This window comes from Hevea brasiliensis, chromosome 10, assembly GCF_030052815.1.
Source record: "Hevea brasiliensis isolate MT/VB/25A 57/8 chromosome 10, ASM3005281v1, whole genome shotgun sequence".
Lineage (NCBI taxonomy): Eukaryota > Viridiplantae > Streptophyta > Magnoliopsida > Malpighiales > Euphorbiaceae > Hevea > Hevea brasiliensis.
In genome coordinates, this window is record NC_079502.1 from 339,966 (window position 1) to 355,741 (window position 15,776).

A 15,776-nucleotide genomic window follows, 5' to 3' on the forward strand; every position below is an offset into this window, starting at 1 on the left:
TTCGGACCCATGAAAAGCATATCCAAAAATTTCAAGCCATAAAAATATAACATCCTTTCTTTTTCTTTTCATCATCCACATTGCTCTTATTCTTGTCATAAAGCATTTCATGAGCAATAAGAGAACTAATCAACTCATCATAAGTGAATTTGGAGAAGTCTTTGGTGTCAAAGATCACTATTACTTTTGTTTCCCATGATTTAGGTAGTGACCTCAAGACTTTCTTAACTAATTCTTCTTTAGTGAATTTCTTTTCAAGTGGTTTGAGGACATTCTCTAAATCAGTAAATCTTGTGCTCATTCCTAAAACGGTTTCTCCAGGTTTCATCTCAAATAGCTCATACTCTCAAACAAGTCTATTGGCTTTTAATTCCTTCACTTGATTAGTCCCCTCATAAGCGACTTCAAGTTTATCCCACACTTCTTTGGCAGATGTGCAACTTGAAATACAGTTATATTCAGTTGCATCAAGTGCACTATGAAGAATATTTAAAGCTTTAGCATTTGAAGAAAATTTCTTCCAATCAAGTTCATTATATTCCTCTTCAAGTTTTTCTCTTTAACCATCAGCATGTAATTCTAATGGAATTTTAGGACCTTTAATAATTCTTTGCCATGCTTCAATATCAACAGATTGTATAAAGTTTCTCATCCTAACTTTCCAAAAAGAGTAATTAGAACTATTAAATAAAGGTAGTCTAGTGATAGAGTGTCCTTCAACTAAAGGTGCAAGGATACTAGCTGTGTTAAATGTGCCAGCCATTATAGGATCTCTCTAAGGTGTTCAAACCTCAAGCAAGGGAGACAAGCTTTGATACCAATTTTAAGATCAAACGCTTACCACTGTGCCAAAAGCTTAAGCTATTAGTAGAGGCGCAACTCCAACTCTTTATAGAGTAGCAGCCCAAGCACCATGAACTGAAGAGATCTAGGCAGATCTTGTCGCCCACCGGTTATCCCCACCCAGTGCCAACAAATATGATTCTTAATTGTGAAGGAAACGAAAAGAAATTGAATAGAAAAAATAAAAGGAAAAAAATCAAATTTCTTTTATATATGATGTTTAAATAAATTATTAGAATATAAGAGGAAAATAATTTCTACCCTATATAAAAGGAGGGAGAATACTTATTATACCCTCATTTATCTTCTTATATCTAAGTTAATTACTCAAATATAAGTATAATGATTGTTTTTCTTTCTTTCAAAAACAAAATAATAATTTTGCCTTTGAGGTTTAATATTATTTTTGTCAATATCATTATACATTCATTGGCCAATATTCTAAAGATATAGTTAATTATTGATTAATTGATCACTTTATAGCATATAATTATGCAAATTGCTTGAATCAAATTTATTTTTAATTAACAATTTGTTGTGTGATATAATTAGATACAATTTGCTGAATATAAGTTAGACAACTTTCAGTCTCTGTTGGATCATAAACTGTGACCGGCGGTAAGACAAGTGAGTCTATTTACCAACCAAGGATCAATGCAGCTTGCAAATTGGGAAGCTCCTGCATCTTTCCCTTCTCTGAAAACAATCCAACCACATAGATGAACATCATCTACAAGCTAAAAGTTCACAAAAGTGACCATGAACAGCTGAGAGAAGAGCAGAAATGATGGGGGAGATGTAGAAGGCTAATGAGATAATTTCCATATAAATAGTACTAATTTCCCTCCATTCTCCTCCAAATTGAAGGGGAAATCTTTTGGATAAGATGCAATGAATTGAAAAATGCATTTTTTTCCTCATTCTCTTCTGGAGGAACCAAGGATATCAAGTTTTATTTTTTTTTTTCTCTCTCTTTTTTTCAAAGGTCTGCTTGGTTTAATTACTGGATATAGCTAAAACATATAATATCCTCTAAAATTCTTTATTTCATTTGAAATATGCAATTTCAAAAGCTGCAAATTCTTGAAGTCAGATGCAACTTTAAATTCCATTACAATAGGTCTTTGTGGATGAAATGAGCAACTGAATTTCAGAAGAACAAAAGTAAATAAAATATTGAGTCCTTACCCCCTTAATTAGCAATTACGTAGAACAAAGAGACACATATATTGATAGAGGCTTAATACAGCCTTCAAGTTTTATTATAACAGTTCCTTGAAAGCACACCAAACTGGGGAGGTGTTTGCACTGCAAGCATTCAAGGTTTATTGCACAACATACACAAGCACATACTTAGCTCGTATAGAGCTAGACTTAACATACACACAAGCACATACTTATGTGGAGACTGGTTAATCGTCCAGTCTAGACATTAACCACTAAAACACAGAATATCCTAAATTGCAATGCAAGAAAATTCTCGCATTAATTATTTATTTATTCTTTCAACGAAACACCAGATGGCCGGTGATCACCTTCACCATAACAAGCCAAGCTTGGTCACTACTCGCAGCAACGGTACATTAGATACTTGCCCATTTTACGATCACAAATTGCGCATATCATCATCTCATCTGGGACCCTTGGAACAGTGGTGGGGAGAACAATGTGATAACAATGGTGTTTTTGGACCTTAAGATGTTGTTCGATCTGTTGGTTGAGTGCTAGCACAAAAGAATCAACGTTCGTGCCAGCTTTCCACCAGTTATTTATCCTTAACAACACATCCAGAACGACTTCTCCTGTGGCTTTCACCACTTTATGAGATGATCCTAATTGACCAAACACAGCCCATCCCTTGTAGCTGCCATTGAAGCTTAGCAAAGACATGACATCTCTCATGGTATTGTTTTCTTTAGCATTCTTGCCATCTCGTATCCCCCAAGAAAAGATGCTTTCCAATCGGGTCCAAAAGTGCCAACTGTGTGTTTCATCAGCTTTCCAGTATCCACCAACCTTCTTTGCCGTGATGAAATCGAAAATGGCATTGTTGTAATGATCGATGGCATTGCTCTTGCTCACATAAACCAAATCTATGCTTATCTTTGTGAAATTCTTAACCCGATTTATCATAGTGGTGAAGTCCTCGATCCACTTGATGTCTTCTCCTCCGTAAAGGCATAAGATTGAAGCTGGTTTCGACTGATATATATACACTCATATTTTAATTAGTCTACTAAAAATACTTAAAAGCTAAATTAAATTTAATCAATGATCTCTTGACTCAGTTTTGATAAAAAAAAAAAGAAAGTTTTGCGAGTTCAAACTCCAATTGAAGTCTAATTAAAAAATAAAATTTATTATCTTATAAAAAAAAACTATAAATATAAATTATAGGAATGTAAAATTACCGAATCTTCTGGATAAATTCCTCCGAGAAGTAGATCCAGGGTTATCTGCAGATTCTGATGCCACAGTGATTTCTTTTGATCGTGAACAGAGAATAGGCTGAGCAAATCTCCTGATATCCACAGCGGGTCAAGAGTACGAGGGGTAAGGGATTTTGCATGTCCTTTTGGAAGCAGTGGCACCAGAATTGTCTCATTTGTGAATTTCCATACCTCCCTGATGTACCTAATGGCCACTGGTTTGACGATTTTAGGATTTCGCACTGTGTACCAAGGCATCAGGGATTGCAATGACGAAAACTCGCGTTCATTGAACTCGTCCACAATTGGAAGCCACACTATATGATACCTATTCTGCTCCTTGGTTTGCAGTTTTAGGTACAATTTAGTAAGAGTCTTCATTTCTGCATGACAGGCATCAGGACCAGATATGAGCAGCCACACGTTGGAGCCCTTTAGCGAATTAATATCGACCTGCATTTGTTTCGAAAAGAATTTTAAAACTATAGCTTGTAATACTTAACAAGTGAGATGCTGGGAAGTGTCAGAGTTGAAATTGGGTAAATTGCGAACCTCTTTCTTGTTGTCATGGCCTACCACAAGGGCTGTCTTCCCACCCTCGACGTCAAATAAGTCGCTGAGGATGGTATGGTCTTGGTATGTGTTGAAACGATTGATGAGCCACTTGTAAGTTTCTGCAATATCCCAATGGTGATCTTTATTCAGTAATTCCGAGAAGGGGTTGTTAAGGTCAAGTTAGAATGGCCAATAAAGGGCTTAATTACCAATTTGATGTTTGCGATGAGAAAATTTAACTTGCAGGACTTTCTGCATGCTACTAACTTTAGAAGCCAGCGTTTTCAGTCGCGATGTCATTTCTGCCATGGTGTTCCTGAAATACAGTAAATTGGTTTCTGTTTTATTTACTTGGAAATAAAAAAAATGGATTAAGGAAGCATTCCAAGACTTACTGATTTCTCAACCCAACAAGTTTAGCAATATAAGAGCCGCAGGTCACAACACTATAAATCGTCCAGTAGGTAGCTCTGGCTATTTCAGTCGGGGCAGATGGTTGTTCTTCAGCTTCAAAATACTTAGGATCTAGAACACTGAACAGGAGAACACATTTGATTACAGTCATTATGGCGTGGATAAGCTCATTAATTGCTCCAGAGAGATTTTGGGATGCACTGCCAATTTCCTTGATGAATTGCAGCTGCTTAAGGAAAGCCATATTCTTGGCAACTGGATCTGGAGTGTCAAGCTGAGTAAGCAGATAAAATTCACCATAATTCACTGCAAAAGCAGCTGCCACAATAACCAGCTTTTCATCCCACAGATAGTTTTGAAGTTCTTTTTCGAGAATCGTCATAGTTGTTTCTTCCGCATCTCTATCCGTGCAATTGCATGCTAGCTGTAGATTACAAACATGTTCAAAGATTCGTCAGTGACTCCAAAATCAGTAACTAAACTTTAATGTAATTATATGAATGAAGGAAGAATTTAATGCAATCATATATCATCATCGGTTATCAAGAAAACCTTGCAGCAGATTTTGTTTATGAGGGAAGCCGGTACTTCATGCACTACTGATTTTTCCTGCAAAAGAATAATTACTATCATGTCAGTATTTCATAATTTTTAACTAATAAGAATGGAGAAGAGAAATTTGAACATACATTTGGAACATCATGATCGCTTTTGGGATTGTCATGAAGCAAGATTTTGCCAATGATACTGAATAAGCCGTCAATGTTATCAACTTGGCGACCCTGAGGTTTATGGGTTTCTTGAACTTTCTTAAATATTGCATCATCATCGGACTCCAATAGTTTCGTAGCCGAGAGGAGACCTTGAGTCACTTGTGATGCACATATTTTGCATAGTCATTTAGGTCTAATTTCACAATCATTTTATTTGGTTATTAGTCATTTTTAGCTAATTTCATTAGTTATTTAGTTAGTTTTCCATAATTGTCAACTTTGGATTAATTTGTAATTTTTGCTTTGTATTGTAGGAAAAAATGGTGTTTTTGAAGGACTAAAGAGAATTTTGCCATTGAGGAGTGTCTTCTACAGCAAAAAGATGCCAAAAACAAGTTTTCAAGCTGAAATATGCATTGATTTAAATCAGGCATAACTTGCCGCATAAGCTATGCGATTACGCATAAGGAGGAAGAACAACATTCAGAACCATTGAAATGTGCATAAGGAGATCGCACGACTTATGCACATTCTCACCTCCCTTATGCGATTCACGAAATTGTGCATAACCTATGCACCAAGTCATGCGACCGCATAAGTAACCCAGAATCAGCGAAATGTGCATAAGGGACTGCATAACTTATGCGATCCACTTATCTGATCCCAAAAGAGCTCATTAATGAGCTGGCAGAAGATTCCCTTAATATATTCCTCCTAGAACATACTATTTTAGGGCTCCATGTCAGAAAAATGATATAAATAGTCCCATTTTCTCATTTTAGAAGGAAGAGGCAAGGAGCAAAGGAAGAAAGGAGGAGGCTAAGCAGAATTTGAGGAGTCATTTAAACTTCCACTCCATTTTCAACTAAGATTTGCAGATTTCTTTCTTTCTTTACACTTTTCTACACTTCTAGTGTTTAATTACTTACTTCTTAGCCTAGATTAAAGCTTTATTTCCATTTAAACTCATCATATCTTGTAAGCATTATGGATAGTGAGTAGTTTACTTTTGATTCTGGAGTAAGGGTTGTAATATTTGGGATATTTTGTGGATTTTGATTGGGTAATCTATATTTTGTGGTCTTAATGAGTTTTATTCATTTCTTGTATGCTTAATGACATGCTTAATGTAGGATCCCATTGAGTAATGTTCTTAATCCATGGTTGAAGCACCGAAAGGAGAAGGCCTTGTGATAGATAATCGTGAAATTGGACTTAATTAACTTAGACCTAGAAATAGGCTAAGGATTAAGAGGATTCATAGATTAATTAAAGAACTTAATGGGTCTTAATTAATTCTAACTCCACGAAAGTAGGATTAGTTTGATTAAGGCACTCTTTGTCTCACTCGAAAGGGAATTCAAAGGATTTAAGAATTAATCTCCTTAAAACCCATTAGTTTCACAAGATTGGATAACCAATTTAAAATCCCAAAATAGCTCGAATATGAAATCCCGAACTCCGGAATCGCCTTTTTACCATTGTTAATTTCTAATCGAATTTAATCATTCGCCAATTTAAATATTGCCATATTTGAACTTGCTTATTTCTATTTGATGCAATTTTAGTTTAATTAATACATTGTTGAATAGAATATTAATTTTGCACAATTAGATTTCACACTCCATTACCCATTAATTCATCATTTTAATCTCATAAATACTTCAATTTAGTCAACTTTTATATCGAAAATTCAATCATTAACACAACTCCTCGTGGGATCGATATTTTTCTATACTACTTGTACGACCCGTGCACTTGCGGTTGGGACGCATCAAGTTTTTGGCGCCGTTGCCGGGGAGTTGTTTGTTTAAGATTGAATTCTTGATTATTTTAGTTGTTTTTAGTTTTATCTTTGTTATCTTTTCATTTTGTGTTTGTTTGTTCTTTTTCAGGTACTTTAATCTTTTATGAGAAGAGCTAGAAGCTCAAGTGACACAACCTTACTTTTCAATCCTGAAATTGAGAAATTTTGCAAGGCCAACAAGAAAGAAACGTAAGAAGGAAGGAAGCTTGAGAGAAACCGAAATTGAAGCAAATATGGTGATGAAAGAATTAGAATTGGTGTTGGTAATCTGAAATGGTCAAAACAATGAAAATGAAGCCCAAGGAGAAGAAGTTGTTAATGCAAACGTGCCTAGGGGAAGTATGATGGATCATGCTTTTCCTCGTTTTGATGACTTGAGAGAGAGCATAGCAAGACCAAGGATTGATGCAAACAGCTACAAGATGGATTTTGGAGTTCTTCAAATGATCCAAAACTCTCAATTTGGAGGACATCCTTCTGAAAATCCACACACACACTTGAAGAAATTTGCTATGATTTGCGACATGCAAAACAACTGGAGTGTCCGATGATGCAGCAAGATTGAAGCTATTTCCATTCTCTTTGAAAGATAGAGCATTGGATTGGCTTGATTCTTTACCTCACAACTCCATTACAAATTGGGAGCAACTAACTGATGCATTTCTTGCACAATATTTTCCACCTGGAAAAACTCAAGAGCTGAGGAATCAAATGACATCTTTCAGACCAAGAGAAGATGAAACTCTCTATGAATCATGGATGAGATGGAAGGAATTGGAAAGATTGTGCCCACATCATGCCATTCCAAAATGGATGATAAATCAGAATTTCTACACAAATGTCACTCCTGCAATCAGAGGAATTATTGATGCTCAAACAGGAGGAGAATTTATTATAAAGCATGAAGATGAAGCTTATGAGTTATTAGAGAAAATTGCAAAGAATACTCATCTTTGGAGTAGTCCAAGAGGACCAGCTCCAACTCAGAAAAGGCAAGCTGCTGGGATGTATGATCTTGATCCATTCAACATGATTAATGCAAAGTTTGATGCACTTACAAATGTCCTTGCTAAGAAGATGGAAGATTTGAGTATGTTGGTTAGTTCAACATCATCAGCTGGAAGTTCACAACAAGTGGCTTATGCAGAGGAAACTACCACCGTGGAGTAGATTATGGAGAACAAGCGGCATATGTTGGTAATTATGGAAACAAGCAAATGGGGAATCCTTATTCTCAAACTTACAATCCAAATTGGAGGAATCATCCCAACTTTTCATGGGGCAATCAGCAAAATCAAGTTCAAAATCAATTTTCAACCACACAAAGAAAGTCAAGTTCCATATCAGCAAAATAGGCAACCATTGCCTAATTTTCAGAAAAATATGAACCCTCCACCAAAACAAAGAAGAACGAAATTCCACCATGAAGCTTTATTGCAACAGATTCTTGCCAACCAAAATAAGCATGATGAGGAGATGAGAGAGGTGAAAGCAAGGCTGGAACAAATGCAAACACACAATGAATCTTTGGAAAACCAGATTGCACAACAAGCATCTTCCTCAAGTGCCAAATCTTTTGGAAAGCTTCCAAGTCAACCAGAAAATCCAAGAGAGCATTGTCAAGCTATTACTTTAAGAAGTGGTAAAGTTATAAATGATGAGAAGAGTGAAAACAGTGAGAAGAGAGAAAATGAGAAAGGAACTGATGAGAGTGGAAAACAAGAGAGTGCAGAAAAATGTAAGGAGAAATTTGAAGAAAAAGAAGAGAAGTATATACCTCCTGAGCCCTACAAGCCACAACTTCCCTTTCCTCAAAGATTTCACAAAGCCAAGCTTGATAGGCAATTTGGGAAGTTCTTAGAGGTTTTGAAGAAACTTTACATAAATGTGCCTTTTGTTGATGCTCTTTCACAAATGCCCTCTTATGCAAAATTCTTGAAAGAAATTCTCTCAAATAAGAGAAAACTTGAAGATGATGAAACTGTAGCTTTGTGAGTAAGAATGTAGTGCTATCCTCCGAGGAAACTTCCTCCAAAGCTTAAGGATCCAGGGAGTTTTTCAATTCCATGCCACATTGGAGAGTCTTGTTCTACAAAAGCTCTATGTGATTTAGGGGCCAGCGTTAGCCTTATGCCCCTTTCTATCTATGAAAAGCTCAACATGGGAGATCTAAAGCCAACCCACATTTCTCTTCAGTTAGCTGACAGAACAATCAAGTATCCTGAAGGGATTTTGGAGAATGTGCCCCGAAGGTTGGAAAGTTCTATATACTGTTGACTTTGTCATCTTGGACATGGAGGAAGATTCTAATATTCCAATTATCTTGGGAGACCCTTTCTAGCTACAGTAGAGCATTGATTGATGTGAAAGGAGAAAAGCTTACTCTTAGAGTTGGTGAAGAGCGATTAATTTTCAATATCAATAACACTATGAAAAAGCATCATTCAAGTCGATACTTGCTTGAGAGTTGATATTATTGATGAGCTGGTTGAAGAACACTTCAGAAAGAAATATCCATAAGATCCACTTGAAAATTGTTTGGTTCATGGAGGAGGCATAGACTATGACAACCCTCATGTAGCTGCATATACTCAACACTTAGAGGGAAGTCCACCATTCATTTCTGCTCCAGTTTTTCAACTCACACAAAAGGAAAAAGCTGAATTTAAGCAATCATCATTCAAGGAAGAAGATGCACCTAAGGTAGAACTTAAGCAACTTCCTTCTCATTCTGTATGAATTTCTTGGCACTAATAACACTTATCCAGTAATTGTAAATGCAAACTTGAGTACTTTAGAGGCTGATAAGTTGTTAAGAGTGTTGAGAAAATTTAGGAAAGTTTTGGGATACACCATAGATGACATTAAAGGAATAAGCCCACATTTTTGCATGCATAGAATCAGTTTGGAAGAAAATTGTAAACCATCTATTGAACATCAAAGGAGGTTGAACCCAAATATGAAAGAAGTTGTTAAAAGGAAATTTTGAAGTTGCTTGATGCAGGATCATATATCCCATCTCGCATGATTTGGGTAAGCCCGGTACATGTTGTCCCAAAGAAGGGTGGAATAGCGGTGGTCAAAAATGAAAATAATGAATTAATTCCCACTAGAACGGTGACTAGTTGGCGAATGTGCATAGATTACAGAAAATTAAATGTTGCCACTAGAAAAGATCATTTTCCACTTCCCTTCATTGATCAAATGTTGGAAAGACTAGCTAGGCATTCTTACTTTTGCTATTTAGATGGATATTCAGGTTTTTTTCAAATCCCTATCCATCCAAATGATCAAGAGAAAACCACTTTTACTTGCCCATATGGAACCTTTGCTTATAGAAGGATGCCATTTGGGTTGTGTAATGCACCAGCCACTTTTCAGAGGTGCATGATGGCAATCTTCTCAGATTTCATTGAAGACATAATGGAGGTTTTTATGGACGATTTTTCATTTATGGATCTTCTTTTGATATATGCTTGGCTAACCTTTCTAAAATTTTGCAGCGATGTGCGAATCGACCTTGTGTTAAAGCGGGAAAAGTGTCATTTCATGGTTCAGAAGGATAGTGCTTGGACATTTGGTGTCTAACAGAGGAATAGAGGTTGATAAAGCCAAAGTTGAAGTGATAGAGAAGATGGCTCCTCCTACCAATGTCAAGGGAATTCAAGTTTCCTAGGACATGCCGGTTCTCTGACGCTTTATTAAGGATTTTTCTAAAATAGCTAAACCTTTGTCTAATTTGTTAAGTAATGACACACCATTTGAATTTGACCAAGAGTGTTTGGATGCCTTTTGCAGGTTGAAGCAAGCTCTCATCACTGCACCAATCATGCAACCACCTGATTGGAGCCTACCTTTTGAAATTATGTGTGATGCTAGCAACTATGCAATTGGGGCTGTTCTTGGTCAAAGAAAGGACAAAAAGGCTTATGCTATTTATTATGCTAGTAGAACACTGGATGACGCTCAAACAAATTATGCAACAACTGAAAAGGAATTTTTGGCAATTGTCTTTGCATTGGAAAAGTTCAGACCTTACATTATTGACTCAAAGGTGGTTATATTTTCAGATCATGCAGCCATCAGGTATTTGCTCCGTAAAAAGGAGGCCAAACCAAGGCTCATTAGGTGGATTCTGATGCTACAAGAGTTTGATTTGGAGATTAGAGATAAGAAGGGAGCTGAAAATGTAGTTCTTGATAATCTTAGTAGGTTGAAATTGGATGGTGAAGAATTGGATGAAATCCTATTGATGAGTTTTTCTTGGATGAACAACTTTTCTCTCTTGTTGCTAAACTACCTTGGTATGCAGACTTTGTGAATTATCTATCTTGTGGAGTTTTACCTCTAGGTATGACATGGCAACAAAAGAAAAAGTTCTTGCATGAAGTGAAGTTTTATAGATGGGATGATCCTTTACTCTTTAGGAGATGTTGTGATGGTCTAATTAGAAGATGTATTCCTGAAGAGGAAATCCAGAGTATTTTGCATCATTGCCATGCTTCTGATTATGGAGGACATTTTGGCATCTCTAAGACAAACTAGTAAAATTTTGCAAGCTGGTTTCTTTTGGCCAAATCTTTTTAAGGATGTGAGGAAATTTGTGTTGGATTGTGATAAATGTCAAAGGAGTGGAAATTTGTCAAAAGAGATCAAATGCCCTAAATAATATTCTTGAAGTGGAATTATTTGATGTTTGGGAATAGATTTTATGGGGCCATTCCCTCCTTCATATGGTAATAGATACATCTTAGTTGGGGTTGACTATGTGTCGAAGTGGGTGGAAGCTATTGCAACTCCAACTAATGATGCTAGAGTGGTAGTAAAATTTTTGAAAAATTTGTCTTGAGCAGATTTGGAGCTCCTAGGGCTATAATTAGTGATGGGGTTCCCATTTTTGTAATAAGCAATTTGAGAGAATAATGAGGAAGTATTGTGTAGTTCACAAGATAGCTACCCCATACCATCCTCATACTTCAGGACATGTTGAATTTTCTAACAGAGAGCTCAATCATATTTTGGAGAAAACTGTGAACTATTCTAGGAAAGTTTGGTCTATCAAACTAGATGATGCTTTATGGGCATATAGGATCGCCTACAAAACCCCTATAGGAACTACTCCTTTAGGTTGGTGTATGGTAAGTCTTGTCATTTACGTGGAGCTAGAACATAGAGCATATTGGGCCATTCAGACCTTGAATTTTGATCTTAAGCAATCTGGTGAGAAAAGGTTGTTACAACTTAATGAGCTTGAGGAATTGAGGATGGATGCTTATGAAAGTGCCCGTAATTACAAAGAAAGAACAACATATTGGCATGATAAGCATCTGAGCAAAAAGAAATTCAAATAAGTTGATTCATTTATGTTGTTCAAATCAAGATAGAAATTGTTCCCTGGAAAACTCAAGTCAAGGTGGACTGGTCCATATCGAGTTTCTAAGGTTTTCCCTTATGGAGCAATAGAAATTTGGAGTGAAAAATCTGGGTATTTTAAGGTCAATGGGCATAGATTGAAGCATTACATAACTGGAGACCCAATACTAGGAGCAAGTTACAAGCTCTCCAATCCCTCACCTCTTTTCAGTGAAATTCATGAAAAGTCCAAATAAGGACTATAAATTAGCCCTCTTGGGAGGCATCCCAAGTCCTTTTATTTTGCTTTTGTTGATTTACTTTCATTTTCATTAATTTTGTTTTTATCTTAAATCTCCCCAAATTCAATTTTTGACATTGTTAAATTTTGTCTCTTGTAGATGTAATTCAATGAAGAAGGGAAATTGGTGAACTATTGGGAAGTAATTCTTAACTTGACAAATTTAGTCCTTCAAAAGAATCGATAAGCTTTTTTGCATAAATGCGGGCGTGAGCTGCAATCTAGTTCATGCAGAGGAAAAATAAAATCTGCAGCAAAAAGGGGTGTCTGCAGCCAATGACTTGTATTTTTGATGAGGTTGGATGTATATCAATGGAGAAAGGTTGGTGAACTGCTGAAATTGCTATCCGGTTTATGCAGAGAACAATAAAATCTGCAGCAGATTACATGTGTTTTTGGTGAGGTTGGGTGGGTAATTTTCTAATATTTGTGCTTATAATGATATTATGGTGGTAAGTGAGTCATTTTTGTTTTGAGCTTCTTTGGGTTGTAGGATTCAAAGTAGAAATGTTGAATTTTCTTGGCAAATCTTGGAGATTTCATTTCTCATTTGTGGTTTGATGCAACTTTATACAGATTTTTATGGAGTTTTATGTGCTAAATGTTGATTTGCAGAATTTGAGTCAAAATGGCATAGCTCTCAAAGGTCTTTTATGTAGGATCCATTTTTACATGCTTATGTGATGCACTTTTGATGAATTGAGACTATATTGATGTGTTTTTGGTGAAAATTTCTAATGGTTTGTTCTTCATAGAATTATATTTCATCATTCAGGTATCTTTCACACTTGCAATCCATGTTCTATTGCATTCTTGATCTTGTTAAACTTGTGCATAAGCAACTGCATAGCTTATGCAATCCTGCATGACCAAAATTCTTGCCATTTTTCACCTTTATTGCAAGTGCATAAGGAAGGTGCATAGCCTATGCACCTCTGCATAACCTCAGTGTGTCACAATTCATATCTAAAACTTGCATAAGGTGAGTGCATGACCTATGCACAATTGCATAACTTCAAATCCTTCATTTTCTCTCTCTGCCGAAGTTTGCATAAGGAAGGTGCATAAGCTATGCACTTCTGCATAACCAAAATCCCACAGCTCCAATTCAGCCGAAGGTTGCATAAGCAGAGTGCATAACCTATGCACTTCTGCATGACCAAAAACCCAGAAAAATCATCCTTGCCGAGGGGTGCATAAGGAAGGTGCATAGCCTATGCACCTCTGCATAACCAAGATCTCCAAAAAAATCAATTCAGCCGAAGAGTGCATAAGCAGAGTGCATAGCCTATGCACTCCTGCATAACCAGAAAACAGAAAATCCCAAAAGTTGCCGAGACCTGCATAAGGAATGTGCATAGCCTATGCACTTCTGCATAACCAAAATTTCTGAATCCCAAAAATTGCCGCAGAGTGCATAAGCAGAGTGCATAGCTTATGCACATCTGCATGACCCAAGTTTCTGAAAAACAATTATTGCCGAGAGATGCATAAGGGGAGTGCATAACTTATGCACTCCCGCATGACTTCGCTCCTCACCATTTCAGGGTCACCGAAACATGCATAAGGACAGTGCATAACCTATGCACTTGTGCATAAGCACTTTTCTGAAATATAAATCCTTTTTGAAACACGCACAAGTTATGCATAAATCATTTTCTCCTTATGCAATCTCCTACAACCCGATTCAAATTCATTTTCAGCAAAAGCCATTCCCACCACCTCCACTTCCCGACTCTTGAACCCCACGACCGCCCTTCATCCTCCATTTCTTTCCGGCATTCTCGCCGTCTCTCTCCCATCTTCTCCAGCGCTCTAATCACACAAACCCTAAATCCCCCTACATTTCCATCTCTTCTCCAATCGACCATGGATTCCCCTCCCCATTCCCGCCCCGCCTCTCCTCTTGAAGTCACTCCATTGTCTTCGATACATCCCCCTTCCAATCCTCCACCACAAACGACACCACCACCACCTCCATCAACCACATACAAACGCAAAATTAGGTCCAAATCCGTGCGACCCATGCCCTCTGCTCCTCCTCTGTCCAAACGCAAAGACCCACCCACCCCATTTTCGGAACCACCTCCTACAAAACCAAAGGCTCCAGCCTCTACACCTTCTTCCAAAGAGAAGGACAGCCAAAGAACCCCATTTGTATCCAAACTGCCTTGGCCTCTCCCTGATACAATTCAAAAAGCCGCTTTCAAAAGACTCAAGGATAGGAAAGTACAACCTACTAGGTATATATCTGCGGATGCTCTACAATCTCTGGGTTTATTTGATAATGTAGTTGCATTTCTTGTGGTATGGGTTGGATGTAATTTGTGCATCAGCAAGAGGTAGTTTATCCAATTCTAGTTTTGGAGTTTATTTCGTCATTCTCTGCTACCCTCAACTTGCATGATGTAGACCATAAGCCAATTATGACATTTAGATGCTTGGGGCAACATAGAGAGCTGTCATTGGATCAATCTCATAGCATTTTTGGTTTTGCAATTGATGGGTTCTTTAGAGTACCACATCTGGAGTAGAGGTAGCCAATAAAGGCATCCGAATCTGCCCAATTTTGGAGAATCATAACAAATCAACCCCAAACCTTCTCTGGTAGGTCCAAAACATCCCAAATCCTTGACCCTGCACTTAGGTTTATTCATAGGTTGATGGCTAGCACCATATTGGGCAGAGGGCCTAGTTCTGGTGCTGTGGGCAAATCTGAACTTTTTATGTTATGGTGTGCATTTCACAAAGTGAAGGTGTCTCGTGTTACTTCTTTGCGAACATGTGCTGCATATTGCCACCAAATCCATTGGTGATATTGTTTTGGGTGGACTCATCACTGTCATAGCCAAACATTTTGGCTTTAATCCTGCAGAGCACTCAATCCCAGCACTTGAGGACACTTCCTATTTTGATACTGCACACTTAACCAAAACAGGGTTCCATTTATCATATTTTGATGACACCACGCCACCTGGTAAATCGAGCCTATTGCACAACCAGAAACCAAACATTTCAAACCAGCCCCACAGCACCCTACTACCCCTACCCCACCCCTCGGCCTACTCAGACACTCCACTACCTCTGCTTCCATTCCTCCTAAACCTGAACCTACCTCATCCACAAAGACCTCCTCCATTCAACACTAAAGCCTTATTCACCTACCTCGACAGGCTTAGTGATGATATCTACTTTGTGGATAGGAAGCTTGACAGTGGTCTTGATACACTAAAGGATCGTCATGAGCAACTGTTTGACCTTGTCATGGAAACCAGGGACAAACAGAAAGAACTGAAGGAAATGGTGAAGCAACTCATGATTTTCCTGGGCATGCCACCCCCACCTCCATCACCTCCTCCTGC

The 15,776-nt window shown here is 37.5% G+C and overlaps 2 protein-coding genes and 1 non-coding gene across 3 annotated transcripts; all 3 read right to left on the minus strand.

Annotated features, from left to right (window-relative positions):
* Window positions 1-2,051: 2,051 nt before the first annotated feature.
* On the minus strand, window positions 2,052-4,033 carry LOC131169620 (protein SIEVE ELEMENT OCCLUSION A-like). Its single transcript, XM_058128798.1, has 3 exons — window positions 3,825-4,033; window positions 3,255-3,725; window positions 2,052-3,045 (listed from the first exon to the last, which is right to left on the minus strand). The coding sequence occupies exons 2-3, from the start codon at window positions 3,651-3,653 to the stop codon at window positions 2,407-2,409; spliced, it is 1,038 nt and encodes a 345-aa protein (XP_057984781.1). The 5' UTR covers window positions 3,654-3,725; window positions 3,825-4,033; the 3' UTR covers window positions 2,052-2,406.
* LOC131169579 (protein SIEVE ELEMENT OCCLUSION B-like) lies at window positions 3,771-15,553 on the minus strand. Its single transcript, XM_058128764.1, has 7 exons — window positions 15,436-15,553; window positions 14,468-14,596; window positions 4,931-5,112; window positions 4,794-4,850; window positions 4,223-4,665; window positions 4,037-4,143; window positions 3,771-3,946 (listed from the first exon to the last, which is right to left on the minus strand). The coding sequence occupies exons 1-7, from the start codon at window positions 15,551-15,553 to the stop codon at window positions 3,771-3,773; spliced, it is 1,212 nt and encodes a 403-aa protein (XP_057984747.1).
* LOC131170029 (small nucleolar RNA R71) lies at window positions 7,458-7,564 on the minus strand. Its single transcript, XR_009140971.1, has one exon. It is a non-coding gene; the product is annotated as a small nucleolar RNA R71 (small nucleolar RNA).
* Window positions 15,554-15,776: the final 223 nt, after the last annotated feature.

Coding starts and splice junctions, on each gene's coding strand:
- LOC131169620 (XM_058128798.1), bottom strand. CDS start 3,653: ATGAAGACTCTTACTAAATTGTACCTAAAACTGCAAACCAAGGAGCAG. Junction 3,046..3,254: donor GAATTTATCCAGAAGATTCG/GTAATTTTACAT, acceptor TATATATATCAG/TCGAAACCAGCTTCAATCTT.
- LOC131169579 (XM_058128764.1), bottom strand. CDS start 15,553: ATGGAGGAGGTCTTTGTGGATGAGGTAGGTTCAGGTTTAGGAGGAATG. Junction 14,597..15,435: donor AGTAGGGTGCTGTGGGGCTG/GTTTGAAATGTT, acceptor GAATTGTATCAG/GGAGAGGCCAAGGCAGTTTG. Junction 4,851..4,930: donor GCGATCATGATGTTCCAAAT/GTATGTTCAAAT, acceptor ATTCTTTTGCAG/GAAAAATCAGTAGTGCATGA.